At 39.6% G+C, this 14,387-nt stretch overlaps 1 protein-coding gene across 15 annotated transcripts in view; it reads left to right on the plus strand.

Moving 5' to 3' along the window:
* Positions 1-14,387, plus strand: part of LOC128014353 (piggyBac transposable element-derived protein 4-like) — a 93,569-nt gene that overhangs the window by 182 nt on the left and 79,000 nt on the right. For 2 of the 15 annotated variants that reach the window (XM_052597872.1, XM_052597873.1), the window contains exon 1: positions 8,401-8,936. The exons of 4 other annotated variants lie outside the window; for them this stretch is intronic. In XM_052597872.1, the coding sequence (XP_052453832.1) occupies positions 8,725-8,936 (212 nt within the window). In that variant the 5' untranslated portion in view covers positions 8,401-8,724. Of the gene's footprint in view, position 1; positions 72-416; positions 498-666; positions 1,633-8,400; positions 9,034-9,378; positions 9,460-14,387 lie in introns of those variants that run through there. 9 more of the 15 variants (XM_052597891.1, XM_052597890.1, XM_052597907.1 and 6 more) reach the window with 8 other exon arrangements.

Here is a 14,387-nt window from a genome sequence, read left to right on the forward strand (position 1 = left end):
AGTTACTAGAGTCACATATTCCTTATTATTAGTTAGGGCACTGTTTAAGACCTATTGCCAAACTGAAATCAGTAAGTTAGCCCACGACTGAAATACATAGTCCCTTTTCTTCTTCATTATATCTAACTGTAAACATTGCACCCCTGTGAACTTTTTGTAATGTACCATTAGATCAAATCAATGTTTAGACTATATCTAACTTTTGATTTGTGTTGACCGCCTCTTCAGCAGAAACCAAATGTGTTTGTAAAGAGTTGTTTGCAGATGTTTTGAAAGTGCTTTATGGATATTGATGCCCCATCAACAGACACAAAGCATGTCTCTATTGGCTTATATATCTGACCATCACTTATGCATGCACTATAGTATGTTACCCTGGACATTCAATGTTTATAAACTATTTCTGTATTTTCCAGGAAAACACCTTCAAGTGCACATCACACAAGGGCGACACACAAGCATCTTTCAGCTTTCAACTCGGTTGAGAAACTTAAAATGTAAGTGGATATTGACCCATCATTTTACCTCTCACAGTTTAATTGTGCTTGTATAGTCTACTGTCCGATGTAGACATGTTTACATAACGGATACACATTTGTAAATTGCTCCTCTTAATGACCCTGTTGTCACCATTCTCACTTTTATTTCTTTCTTTGTTTTAAACAGATGTGAGAGTGACAGTGACCAGATGTCTGCTGCAAAGAGAGCCAGGACTCTTTCATGGAAAGCAGAGACTGATGTTGACCAGGTTCCTCAGACTCTGAGATTCCTGCCTGCTCGGGAACCAGGACCACAGTTGTCTGCTGCTGACTCACACTCTCCCATGAGTCTTTTCAAACTGTTTTTCACAGAGAGCGCCGTGGAAAACCTGTGCCACAACACAAATGCTCAGGCTGCCAGGGCAATGTCAAAGGGTCACAAGTACAAATGGACAGATGTCGGTGTTGATGAGCTGTATCGCTACATCGGACTGATATTCTACATGTCTGTGCTGAAGATGAGCTCCATCGCTGACTACTGGCGGCAGGACAGTCCTTTCTCTCTGCCTTTTCCCGCCACAGTTATGTCAAGGGACAGATACCGCACCATTTCCTGGAATGTACACATGAGTCACCCAGACGCAGACGAGGAAAACGACAGAAAGAGGGGCACAGACCAACATGACCGTCTGTTCAGGATCAAACCCCTCATGGACACGATTCGTCTTGCGTGCAAAGCCTTCTATCATCCTAGAAGAAATCTAGCTGTGAAGGAGAGATTGGTGGCATGCAGAGCAAAGACAGGAATGAGACGGTGCACAAAAGTCAAGCCGACAAAGTTGGGCTTCAAGTTTTTTGACCTTTCAGACTCATCAAATGGATATATTGTGGACTTCTCCGTCTACACGGGCAAGAATAGTTTTCCTGCAGGCCGTGGGCTTTCATATGATGCTGTGATGTCTCTCCTGGATCGTAAAGTTTTGGGCTCTGGGTACCATGTGTACATGGATGATTTCTACACCAGTCCAAAGCTCTTCACCGACTTGTTTACTCTGAAGTTTGGTGCTTGTGGGACATACAGGGAGCAGAGGAAGGGCTTCCCAAAGACTGCAACTAATTCACTGAGCAGAAGCTCCAGCAGGGGATCCATCAGGTGGATTCGGGACGGGCCTCTTGTGTGTGTGAAGTGGATGGACACGCAAGTGGTGTGTGTTTGTTCCACCATACATGCTGCCTCTACAGGAGACCATGTGAAAAGAAACATCAAAGCACAACATACAAAGTCTGTTCCATGTCCTGCACCTGTGACTGCATACAGCCAGCACATGGGGGGTGTTGACCTGTCCAATCAGCTTCTGCAATACTATGCTGCACAGCACAAAACCATGAAATGGTACAGAAAAGTCTTTCTACACTTCTTGGACATTGCCGCCAACAATGCTTTCATATTGCACAAAGAGCTGCACGGCAACATGACTCGCAAAGAGTTCATGGAGGAGCTTATTGCAGAGCTCTGTGGCGTGTCACAGAAAGCAGCACCAAAACAGTCCAGCACAGAACATGTGCCAATCCCAGGAGCTGAGTTGACTTCTGACGTCAGAAGAAATGCTACTGTCGGTCGCCGGATCTGTGTGCATTGCAAAGCAGTGCATGGAAAGAGGTCACAAACACCTTGGAAATGCCAGGCTTGTGACGTTCATTTGTGTCTTCAGTTGGACAGAAACTGTTTCCTGGAATGGCACAAAAGTCTGTGATTGTGTTCAAATAAATCTTAGTTTTCCTAGTTATTGTTTTCTTTACTTTTTTTGTGGAAATCATTGTCAACTATTATTAAACAAATTGAGTAGATTTCTGAAGGATCATCAGCGTGAAGACTAGATATATGGCTGCTGAAAATATATGGCATTTACAGTACTTCACTACATTAATGTATTTATATCTTACTGTATTTTTTATCAAATAAATTCAGCTTTGTTTGAGAAGAAGAGACTACTTTTATTGTCATGGTTCCCAAATTATTTTTATTTTGTATTGTCATGCAATATGTTGTAAGGAAAATAAAATAAAAAACCCACAATTCAATGGATGGATGGATGGATGGATGGATAGATAGATAGATAGATATATAGATAGATAGATAGATAGATAGATAGATAGATAGATAGATAGATAGATAGATAGATAGATAGATAGATAGATAGATAGATAGATAGATAGATAGATAGATAGATAGATGATTGGGTATAAAAAGAGCCTCCCAGAGTGGCAGTGTCTCTCAGAAGTCAAGATGGTCAGAGGATCACCAGTTCCCCCAATGCTGTGGCAAAAATTAGTGGAGGAATATCAGAAAGGACTTTCTCTGAGAAAAATTGTAGGTGCCAGCTAAAACTCTATAGGTCAAAAAAGAAGCCATTTCTAAATATGATCCAGAAGTGCAGGCAGAAGCAATCCAAGTTGTTATCAGTTCAGAAGCCTGCATCTCTGATGGTATGGTGTTACATGAGTGTGTGGCATGGGCAGCTTACACATCTGGAAAGACACCATCAAATCTGAAAAGTATATCCAAATTCTAGAACAATGTATGCTACCATCCGAACATCGTATCTCTCAGGGAAGACCATGCATTTTCCAACATGACAATGCCAGACCACATACTGCATCAATTACAAAATCATGGCTGTGTAAAAGAAGGATCCGGGTAGAAAACATTTGGCCCATCATAAAGAGGAAGATGTGACAAAGAAGACCTAAGTTGAGCAATTAGAAGCCTTTATTAGATAGGAATGGAACAATATTCATTTCCCTAAACTTGAGCAACTTGTCTCCTCAGTCCCCAGATGTATGTAGACTGTTATAAAAAGAAGAGGGGATGCCACACAGTGGTAAACTTGGCCTTGTCCCAACTTTTTTTGTTTTTGTTTTGATACCATGAAATTTAACATGATATGCCATCTATGTTGTATTGTGAATAAAATATTGAAGTTTGAAACTTCCACATCATTGCATTGTGTCCCAACTTTTTTGGAATTGGGTTTGTACTTTAAAATCAATCCTAAATATAACTGGAAGCCAGTGTAAAGACTTGAGGACTGGTGTGATATGCTCAGATTTTCTGGTTCTAGTCAGAATCCTGGCCGCAGCGTTCTGGATGAGCTGCAGCTCTTCTTGGGAAGGCCGGTGAGGAGACCATTACAATAGTGCACCTTGCTGGTGATAAAAGCATGAACGAGTTTCTCCAAGTCTTGACTGGAAACAAAACATCTATTTCTTGCAATGTGTTTTATATGATAGTATGCTGATTAGGCACTGCTTTGAAATGACTACTGAAATTAAGGTCTTTCTCCAGAATCACACACAGATTCATGACTTGAATTTTAGTTGTTAGACCCCTAGAATCAAGGTATGGCTTCACCATGAAAACGTAATCTTTGTTTCCAAATGCATTGACAGTTTTTTTTTTCCCTTGTTTAACTGAAGAAAGTTTTGGTAAATCCAACTGTTAATTTCACCTATGTATTGGCAGAGGAAGTCAATTGGAGGCTGTAGTCATTTGGAGATAAGGCTTTAGGTAAATCTGGGTATCATCAGCATAGCCGCAATATGGGATCTTTCTCATTATTTGACTTAGTGGGATCATATACAGGCTAAACAAGAGCGGTGCAAGAATTGAGCCTTGTGGGACTCCGCATGAAATATACATCCACTTAGACCTATGCTATCCTAAACTCACACAACCTCTCCCTTCTAAGTATGACCTGAAACATCTGAGAACCATCCCAGAAAGCCAGACCCAGTTTTCCAGTCTCTGTAGAAGTGTGTTATGATAGACAGTGTCAAAGGCAGCACTGAAGCCTTGTAGTACAAGCATTGATAATTTGCCAGAATCCGAATTTAAGTGAATATCATCTATTATCTATAGTTTTCTGTTTAATTGATTTTTATTTATAAAGTTGTATTTATTTTATTTAAATGTACATATAAGTTTAAATTTATAGTCCAACAAGCTTGAAAAATTCTGCTTGATAAATGTTCTTAAACTTTTATGTAAATGATTGACTAAATATATATATATATATATACAGTACAGACCAAAAGTTTGGACACACCTTCTCATTCAAAGTGTTTTCTTTATTTTCATGACTATTGTAGCAGAAATGAGTCGAACAGACAAATTAAAGAGTCTATCAGAGCTGTGTGCATTGAAACATGAGCTGAATTCCTCAGGAAGTCATAAATCAGTTCTAGTGCCACAAGAACCAAGCAGGATAACCAACCAACCAACTTGTTCACACAACAGCTTTCAACATTAACACCAATAGAACAATTATTGACAATTTTAATTCGAAGAAGAGATTGTCCAATTTATTGTTCGTGATTGAAATGCAATGCTGGACATCACATGTAAACCCAGGAGATCAAGTTAAATACTTGCATTGACTTCCCCCCCAGCCAGCAGAACCAGACTGAAATTCCAAAGGGGGAAGGGCTTTAAACCTTTGTCTTCACAGAACATCCCTTTGCCAGAGAATGGCAAAGAAACTGCTTTCTGTACATTATATATGGACCAGAATGAACTGAAAAAGACGTATGAATGAATCATTCCATTGCTTAACTCCATATTCATTTATGTGTAACCCACACATTTGACTATCATGTATTAATCACTTATTGTGTATGCCTTTTGATAACTATAGGATACATAGTCATGTCTAGTATTGAGGTAATCAAATTTTCTTGCTTGATATTGTCCTGACAATCATTTATTTGTAAAATATATCATAATCGTGTTATAGGAACCATGTCCAAAGTTAGACCCTGCGAGGCAAGAACCCCATGCTTGGTAAGATAAACAAATGATTTATGTCCCTAGACCCCAGACCATATCTGATTGGTCAAGGCAACATTTGAGGGGTGGCCAACAAGGAAGTTTAAAAACTTTGGACACGATTAAATCTTGCTTTTAGTCTGCTTTTAGTCCCTAGCTGCTGCTATTAGCCATGTCGGTTTTTAGTCTGCTTTTAGTCTAGCATTGCTTGTGCTATCAGTCATGCGGGCTTTTAATCTGCTTTTAGTTCCAGCCTTGCTCGTGCTATCAGTCATGCTATTAGTCATGCCTGCTCTTAGCTTTTAGCTTGTAGCTTTGCTACCTAGCTTTAGCTTATAGCATCTAGCCATGCGGTTAGTCATCATTGTTCTTTGAGCGCGGTTCCAGCGTGCCTGCTGCTACTATGCCACAATGAGAAGGAACACAACCTAGTCTCGTAAAACTTTAATTCTTTTCTTTTCCGTTTGAGAGTTTCGTGTTCTGAGTTAAGTTTTGTAACGTCGAGTCTCCGACGCCTGACCTCGGATGCCCGTTCAACTTCGACCAGCGCACACGACTCTGCACTTTCAGCCAACGCCCAACAACCATGGGCTTCCCAAGACGTCCCTTCACTACTGAACTTCCAGCCAATCAGCAACACCGGGATACCCCTTTCAACGGGAGTCCCTTTCACAGGAAACGAAGGCAACATATCCCCAGATATTTGTTGTGCTGGTGTATCTAATATAATTTTAGTCACATTGAGGAACCCAATGCAAGGGCTAATTACGTGATTGATGGTTGTTCATGTCTATGCAATTTAACATATTGCTGTAAACTTGGGATTCCATATTTCCATTCTCTTAAACTCATCTTTCCTTAACTTTCGACCTTCCTGCAACTTGTGTGAATGTATGTGCGCGTGCGTTTATGTGTTAGATTAGTTTATATGTCTTAGATTTATCTAATAAAGCCTTATTCATATTGAAAAGAGAAGTATCTTGTGTTTTGTGCTTACAAGTTAATGTCTTAAACTGCGATCTTGTTACTGTGCTAATTGATAGTGTTTCACTATAGTTTGGATATTAGTATCCAGCGCAGATTTGATGTTAAACGGCTAGTTCACTGAATCGCAGGGCGTCTCCGTGACCAGCCGTGAAACAGTGATTCTGTTCAAATTCCCTTTAAAATCTTAAATGATTCCCTTTGAGCTAAATTGACCTGTTTCCCTTACACTGTGAAAATTGTAGAGTCACACTGAAGGAAGGCATCAAGGGCTATTTGACCAAGAAGGAATGTTTAGGGGCTGCTGCGACAGATGACCTGGCCTCCACAGTCACCGGACCTGAACCAGCATGGTCCAGCCATCGACTGACCCTGACCTCTGAACATCAGCATCGGCTATAGAAAAACCCATATCGGTCGTTCTTTAGTACACACAATATTATATTGTCTGTCACTTCATCATCGAGCTGTCTATCGTACCATGTCAATATTTCATAATGTAACATTTATCCCAAAGGTCTAGTTTTGGGTAACTTTTGATTCATGTTGACTGCTTCTTCAGCGGAAACTAAATGTGTTTGTAAATAGTTGCTTAGGTGCAAATGTTTAGAAAGTGATTTATGGATATTGATGCCCCATCGACAGACACAAAGCATGTCTCTATTGGCTTATATATCTGTTAATTGACCATCACTTATGCCTGCACTAGAGTATGTTACATTGGAAAATCAACTATTCACACTTTTCTAAGAAAATGCCTTCACATGCACGTCTTACAAGAGGGTCTTAACGAGTTCACATTAACACTCATTTTACATCTTACAGTTTAATTTCTCTTGTATACAGCCAGATATTTACAGGTGCTTCTCAATAAATTAGACTGTAGAGGAAAAGTTAATTTATTTCAGTAATTCAACTCAAATTGTGAAATGTATTAAATTAAAGGCACAGACTGAAGTAAAGTAAGTCGTTGGTTCTTTTAATTGTGATAAATTTGGCTTACATTTTTAAAAAAAAACACAATAAGTGACCGCTGGGATAAGAGTGAACAGTGAATATAAATCCAATTACAGTTCTTAGTGAAAATGACAATAAAATGTTGCAATGACAAAATACTTCACTAAATTAAAAATGCAGATGTTACACATAACATTAATTATGTTGTAATACTCTAAGCATTAACATAAAAATGTTATATTTTACAAAAAAAAAAAAAGTATCAATTTTGAAACGATTTGTTGGTGAATTGTTTATTTTATATCTCAGTATTTCTTTCAATGTAGCATAGTGTTTTAATTTATTTATTTATTTTTTGCACAATAGTAGCCCTAGTATGTAATAAACAGATTAAAATAGCTATGTAAACCCAACATAAGCGGTTGATTTAACCCAAATAAAGTTTATTCATTTTTATTATATTACTATCTTATTTTTTAACTTCACAAATTAAATAATGTTTACAGATTAACTTCAATCCTCTAAACTTTTCTAAAATAATCCACACAACCACTGGTTTGCATGTTAACTTCCTTTATTTTCCTTACATTTTCATTTACAGCAGTTTATATCGTTTTTAATAGGCTATACATATTGCCCATATTTAAACTCGTTTATCAAACACTGAAACTAAAAATTAAACTTTAAACATAAGTAATTAACGTGTTATTAACCAGTCTCTGTTGTTCGGTTTCCACCGTTGCGTCGCGCTGGTTCTTGAGCCCGAGCTGGAGTCATGTTCGGCGGGGAACTGCTCACGCCTGAGGCCGCCCCCTGCGTTTCACTCATACAGCCGAAATGTACTGCGATTGATTAACAGAAGTATGTTTATCCGCACTCCAGAGACTGAGCAAATGAAATGCATTCTTTACCAGTCACAATGGTGACAAGAACAAAAAAAAATCCTTCATAAACGAGCCAAACCAATCTGGCCCTGCCATTTTCTTCTCATTTTCTTCTCTGGCTTATGACAAAGACTCATAAGACCTGCTCCCTGGCGAAGACCTGGTGAGGACTGTAGTATCCTTCATGAGGAAGGTCCCTTAATCCCTGATCTTTCAGTTCTTTATATTTCTGCCAATATCTGTTCAAGGTTACATGACAGATTCTGTGGGATTTTGCCACTGCCCTAACAGACTTTCCTTTCCAAACTTTCTCTGCTGCTCTTTTTAAAATACTAGCATCGACTCCAATATCAGGGTCTCTTTAAGAAAGTCTTTAAGAAAACACTCCATGAGGCTTGCAAAGGGTAGAAGAATACAACATCTGGGAAAAGTTATAATACAATGTTTACAAAAGGCAAAGTTTGATGACGGGTCTCCTCAAAACCTCTTTTTCTCTCAGTTGTAATGTTTTATCTAGATCTGCACACACACACACACACACACACATACACACGAACTGAGCTCTATTCATATGCTAATGATATGATGCAGTCATATGGTTAACGCCCCTCATCACTACTATAAAACTGGCAGTACAGTTCAGCTTGTTCACTTTTTAATCATGATGGCACACGAGGAAGCTCTCCAGACGACCACAGACAGCGAAGAAGAAAGTACTTTTCCCTCAGAAGAAGAGGAAGACTTTGATGATCAACTCCTGCATTTCGAGGAGCGCTTCGATGATAAAGAGAACACAGTTTATAAAGAGTAAGTCATTTATTCTGACTTTGATTAGTTACTAGAGTCACATATTCCTTATTATTAGTTAGGGCACTGTTTAAGACCTATTGCCAAACTGAAATCAGTAAGTTAGGCCACGACTGAAATACATAGTCCCTTTTCTTCTTCATTATATCTAACTGTAAACATTGCACCCCTGTGAACGCTTGGTAATGTAACATTAGATCAAATCAATGTTTAGACTATATCTAACTTTTGATTTGTGTTGACCGCCTCTTCAGCAGAAACCAAATGTGTTTGTAAAGAGTTGTTTGCAGATGTTTTGAAAGTGCTTTATGGATATTGATGCCCCATCAACAGACACAAAGCATGTCTCTATTGGCTTATATATCTGACCATCACTTATGCATGCACTATAGTATGTTACCCTGGACATTCAATGTTTATAAACTATTTCTGTATTTTCCAGGAAAACACCTTCAAGTGCACATCACACAAGGGCGACACACAAGCATCTTTCAGCTTTCAACTCGGTTGAGAAACTTAAAATGTAAGTGGATATTTACCCGTCATTTTACCTCTCACAGTTTAATTTTGCTTGTATAGTCTACTGTCCGATGTAGACATGTTTACATAACGGATACACATTTGTAAATTGCTCCTCGTAATGACCCTGTTGTCACCATTCTCACTTTTATTTCTTTCTTTGTTTTAAACAGATGTGAGAGGGACAGTGACCAGATGCCTGCTGCAAAGAGAGCCAGGACTCTTTCATGGAAAGCAGAGACTGATGTTGACCAGGTTCCTCAGACTCTGAGATTCCTGCCTGCTCGGGAACCAGGACCACAGTTGTCTGCTGCTGACTCACACTCTCCCATGAGTCTTTTCAAACTGTTTTTCACAGAGAGCGCCGTGGAAAACCTGTGCCACAACACAAATGCTCAGGCTGCCAGGGCAATGTCAAAGGGCTGCAAGTACAAATGGACAGATGTCGGTGTTGATGAGCTGTATCGCTACATCGGACTGATATTCTACATGTCTGTGCTGAAGATGAGCTCCATCGCTGACTACTGGCGGCAGGACAGTCCTTTCTCTCTGCCTTTTCCCGCCACAGTTATGTCAAGGGACAGATACCGCACCATTTCCTGGAATGTACACATGAGTCACCCAGACGCAGACGAGGAAAACGACAGAAAGAGGGGCACAGACCAACATGACCGTCTGTTCAGGATCAAACCCCTCATGGACACGATTCGTCTTGCGTGCAAAGCCTTCTATCATCCTAGAAGAAATCTAGCTGTGAAGGAGAGATTGGTGGCATGCAGAGCAAAGACAGGAATGAGACGGTACACAAAAGTCAAGCCGACAAAGTTGGGCTTCAAGTTTTTTGACCTTTCAGACTCATCAAATGGATATATTGTGGACTTCTTCGTCTACACGGGCAAGAATAGTTTTCCTGCAGGCCGTGGGCTTTCATATGATGCTGTGATGTCTCTCCTGGATCGTAAAGTTTTGGGCTCTGGGTACCATGTGTACATGGATGATTTCTACACCAGTCCAAAGCTCTTCACAGACTTGTTTACTCTGAAGTTTGGTGCTTGTGGGACGTACAGGGAGCAGAGGAAGGGCTTCCCAAAGACTGCAGCTAATTCACTGAGCAGAAGCTCCAGCAGGGGATCCATCAGGTGGATTCGGGACGGGCCTCTTGTGTGTGTGAAGTGGATGGACACGCAAGTGGACACGCATACATGCTGCCTCTACAGAAGGCCATGTGAAAAGAAACTTCAAAGCACAACATACAAAGTCTGTTCCATGTCCTGCACCTGTGACTGCATACAGCCAGCACATGGGGGGTGTTGACCTGCCCAATCAGCTTCTGCAATACTATGCTGCACAGCACAAAACCATGAAATGGTACAGAAAAGTCTTTCTACACTTCTTGGACATTGCCGCCAACAATGCTTTCATATTGCACAAAGAGCTGCACGACAACATGACTCACAAAGAGTTCATGGAGGAGCTTATTGCAGAGCTCTGTGGCGTGTCACAGAAAGCAGCACCAAAACAGTCCAGCACAGAACATGTGCCAATCCCAGGAGCTGAGTTGACTTCAGACGTCAGAAGAAATGCTACTGTCGGTCGCCGGATCTGTGTGCATTGCAAAGCAGTGCATGGAAAGAGGTCACAAACACCATGGAAATGCCAGGCTTGTGACGTTCATTTGTGTCTTCAGTTGGACAGAAACTGTTTCCAGGAATGGCACAAAAGTCTGTGATTGTGTTCAAATAAATCATAGTTTTTCCTGGTTATTGTTTTCTTTACTTTTTTTGTGGAAATCATTGTCAACTTTTATTAAACAAATTGAGTTGATTTCTGAAGGATCATCAGCGTGAAGACTAGATATATGGCTGCTGAAAATATATGGCATTTACAGTACTTCACTACATTAATGTATTTATATCTTACTGTATTTTTTATCAAATAAATTCAGCTTTGTTTGAGAAGAAGAGACTACTTTTATTGTCATGGTTCCCAAATTATTTTTATTTTGTATTGTCATGCAATATGTTGTAAGGAAAATAAAATAAAAAACCCACAATTCAATAGATGGATGGATGGATGGATGGATGGATAGATAGATAGATAGATAGATAGATAGATAGATAGATAGATATATAGATATATAGATAGATAGATAGATAGATAGATAGATAGATAGATAGATACAGTATTGTTCAAAATAATAGCAGTACAATGTGACTAACCAGAATAATCAAGGTTTTTAGTATATTTTTTATTGCTACGTGGCAAACAAGTTACCAGTAGGTTCAGTAGATTGTCAGAAAACAAACAAGACCCAGCATTCATGATATGCACGCTCTTAAGGCTGTGCAATTGGGCAATTAGTTGAAAGGGGTGTGTTCAAAAAAATAGCAGTGTCTACCTTTGACTGTACAAACTCAAAACTATTTTGTACAAACATTTTTTTTTTCTGGGATTTAGCAATCCTGTGAATCACTAAACTAATATTTAGTTGTATGACCACAGTTTTTTAAAACTGCTTGACATCTGTGTGGCATGGAGTCAACCAACTTGTGGCACCTCTCAGCTGTTATTCCACTCCATGATTCTTTAACAACAATCCACAATTCATTCACATTTCTTGGTTTTGCTTCAGAAACAGCATTTTTGATATCACTCCACAAGTTCTCAATTGGATTAAGGTCTGGAGATTGGGCTGGCCACTCCATAACATTAATTTTGTTGGTTTGGAACCAAGACTTTGCCCGTTTACTAGTGTGTTTTGGGTCATTGTCTTGTTGAAACAACCATTTCAAGGGCATGTCCTCTTCAGCATAGGGCAACATGACCTCTTCAAGTATTTTAACATATGCAAACTGATCCATGATCCCTGGTATGCGATAAATAGGCCCAACACCATAGTAGGAGAAACATGCCCATATCATGATGCTTGCACCTCCATGCTTCACTGTCTTCACTGTGTACTGTGGCTTGAATTCAGAGTTTGGGGGTCGTCTCACAAACTGCCTGTGGCCCTTGGACCCAAAAAGAACAATTTTACTCTCATCAGTCCACAAAATGTTCCTCCATTTCTCTTTAGGCCAGTTGATGTGTTCTTTGGCAAATTGTAACCTCTTCTGCACATGCCTTTTTTTTAACAGAGGGACTTTGCGGGGGATTCTTGAAAATAGATTAGCTTCACACAGACGTCTTCTAACTGTCACAGTACTTACAGGTAACTCCAGACTGTCTTTGATCATCCTGGAGGTGATCATTGGCTGAGCCTTTGCCATTCTGGTTATTCTTCTATCCATTTTGATGGTTGTCTTCCGTTTTCTTCCACGTCTCTCTGGTTTTGCTCTCCATTTTAAGGCATTGGAGATCATTTTAGCTGAACAGCCTATCATTTTTTGCACCTCTTTATAGGTTTTCCCCTCTCTAATCAACTTTTTAATCAAAGTACGCTGTTCTTCTGAACAATGTCTTGAACGACCCATTTTCCTCAGCTTTCAAATGCATGTTCAACAATTGTTGGCTTCATCCTTAAATAGGGGCCACCTGATTCACACCTGTTTCTTCACAAAATTGATGACCTCAGTGATTGAATGCCACACTGCTATTTTTTTGAACACACCCCTTTCAACTAATTCAACTAATTGCCCAATTGCACAGCCTTAAGAGCGTGCATATCATGAATGCTGGGTCTCATTTGTTTTCTGAGAATCTACTGAACCTACTGGTAACTTGTTTGCCACGTAGCAATAAAAAAATATACGAAAAACCTTGATTATTCTGGTTAGTCACATTGTACTGCTATTATTTTGAACAATACTGTAGATGATTGGGTATAAAAAGAGCCTCCCAGAGTGGCAGTGTCTCTCAGAAGTCAAGATGGTCAGAGGATCACCAGTTCCCCCAATGCTGTGGCAAAAATTAGTGGAGGAATATCAGAAAGGACTTTCTCTGAGAAAAATTGTAGTTGCCAGCTAAAACTCTATAGGTCAAAAAAGAAGCCATTTCTAAACATGATCCAGAAGTGCAGGCAGAAGCAATCCAAGTTGTTATCAGTTCAGAAGCCTGCATCTCTGATGGTATGGTGTTACATGAGTGTATGGCATGGGCAGCTTACACATCTGGAAAGACACCAACAAAGCTGAAAGGTATATCCAAATTCTAGAACAATGTATGCTCCCATCCGAACATCGTATCTCTCAGGGAAGACCATGCATTTTCCAACATGACAATGCCAGACCACATACTGCATCAATTACAACATCATGGCTGCGTAAAAGAAGGATCCGGGTAGAAAACATTTGGCCCATCATAAAGAGGAAGATGTGACAAAGAAGACCTAAGTTGAGCAATTAGAAGCCTTTATTAGATAGGAATGGAACAATATTCCTTTCCCTAAACTTGAGCAACTTGTCTCCTCAGTCCCCAGACGTATGCAGACTGTTATAAAAAGAAGAGGGGATGCCACACAGTGGTAAACTTGGCCTTGTCCCAACTTTTTTTGTTTTTGTTTTGATACCATGAAATTTAACATGATATGCCATCTATGTTGTATTGTGAATAAAATATTGAAGTTTGAAACTTCCACATCATTGCATTGTGTCCCAACTTTTTTGGAATTGGGTTTGTACTTTAAAATCAATCCTAAATATAACTGGAAGCCAGTGTAAAGACTTGAGGACTGGTGTGATATGCTCAGATTTTCTGGTTCTAGTCAGAATCCTGGCCGCAGCGTTCTGGATGAGCTGCAGCTCTTCTTGGGAAGGCCGGTGAGGAGACCATTACAATAGTGCACCTTGCTGGTGATAAAAGCATGAACGAGTTTCTCCAAGTCTTGACTGGAAACAAAACATCTATTTCTTGCAATGTGTTTTATATGATAGTATGCTGATTAGGTACTGCTTTGAAATGACTACTGTAATTAAGGTCTTTCTCCAGAATCAC

The sequence above is a fragment of the Carassius gibelio genome, chromosome B25, assembly GCF_023724105.1.
Source record: "Carassius gibelio isolate Cgi1373 ecotype wild population from Czech Republic chromosome B25, carGib1.2-hapl.c, whole genome shotgun sequence".
NCBI classification, from domain to species: Eukaryota; Metazoa; Chordata; class Actinopteri; order Cypriniformes; family Cyprinidae; genus Carassius; species Carassius gibelio.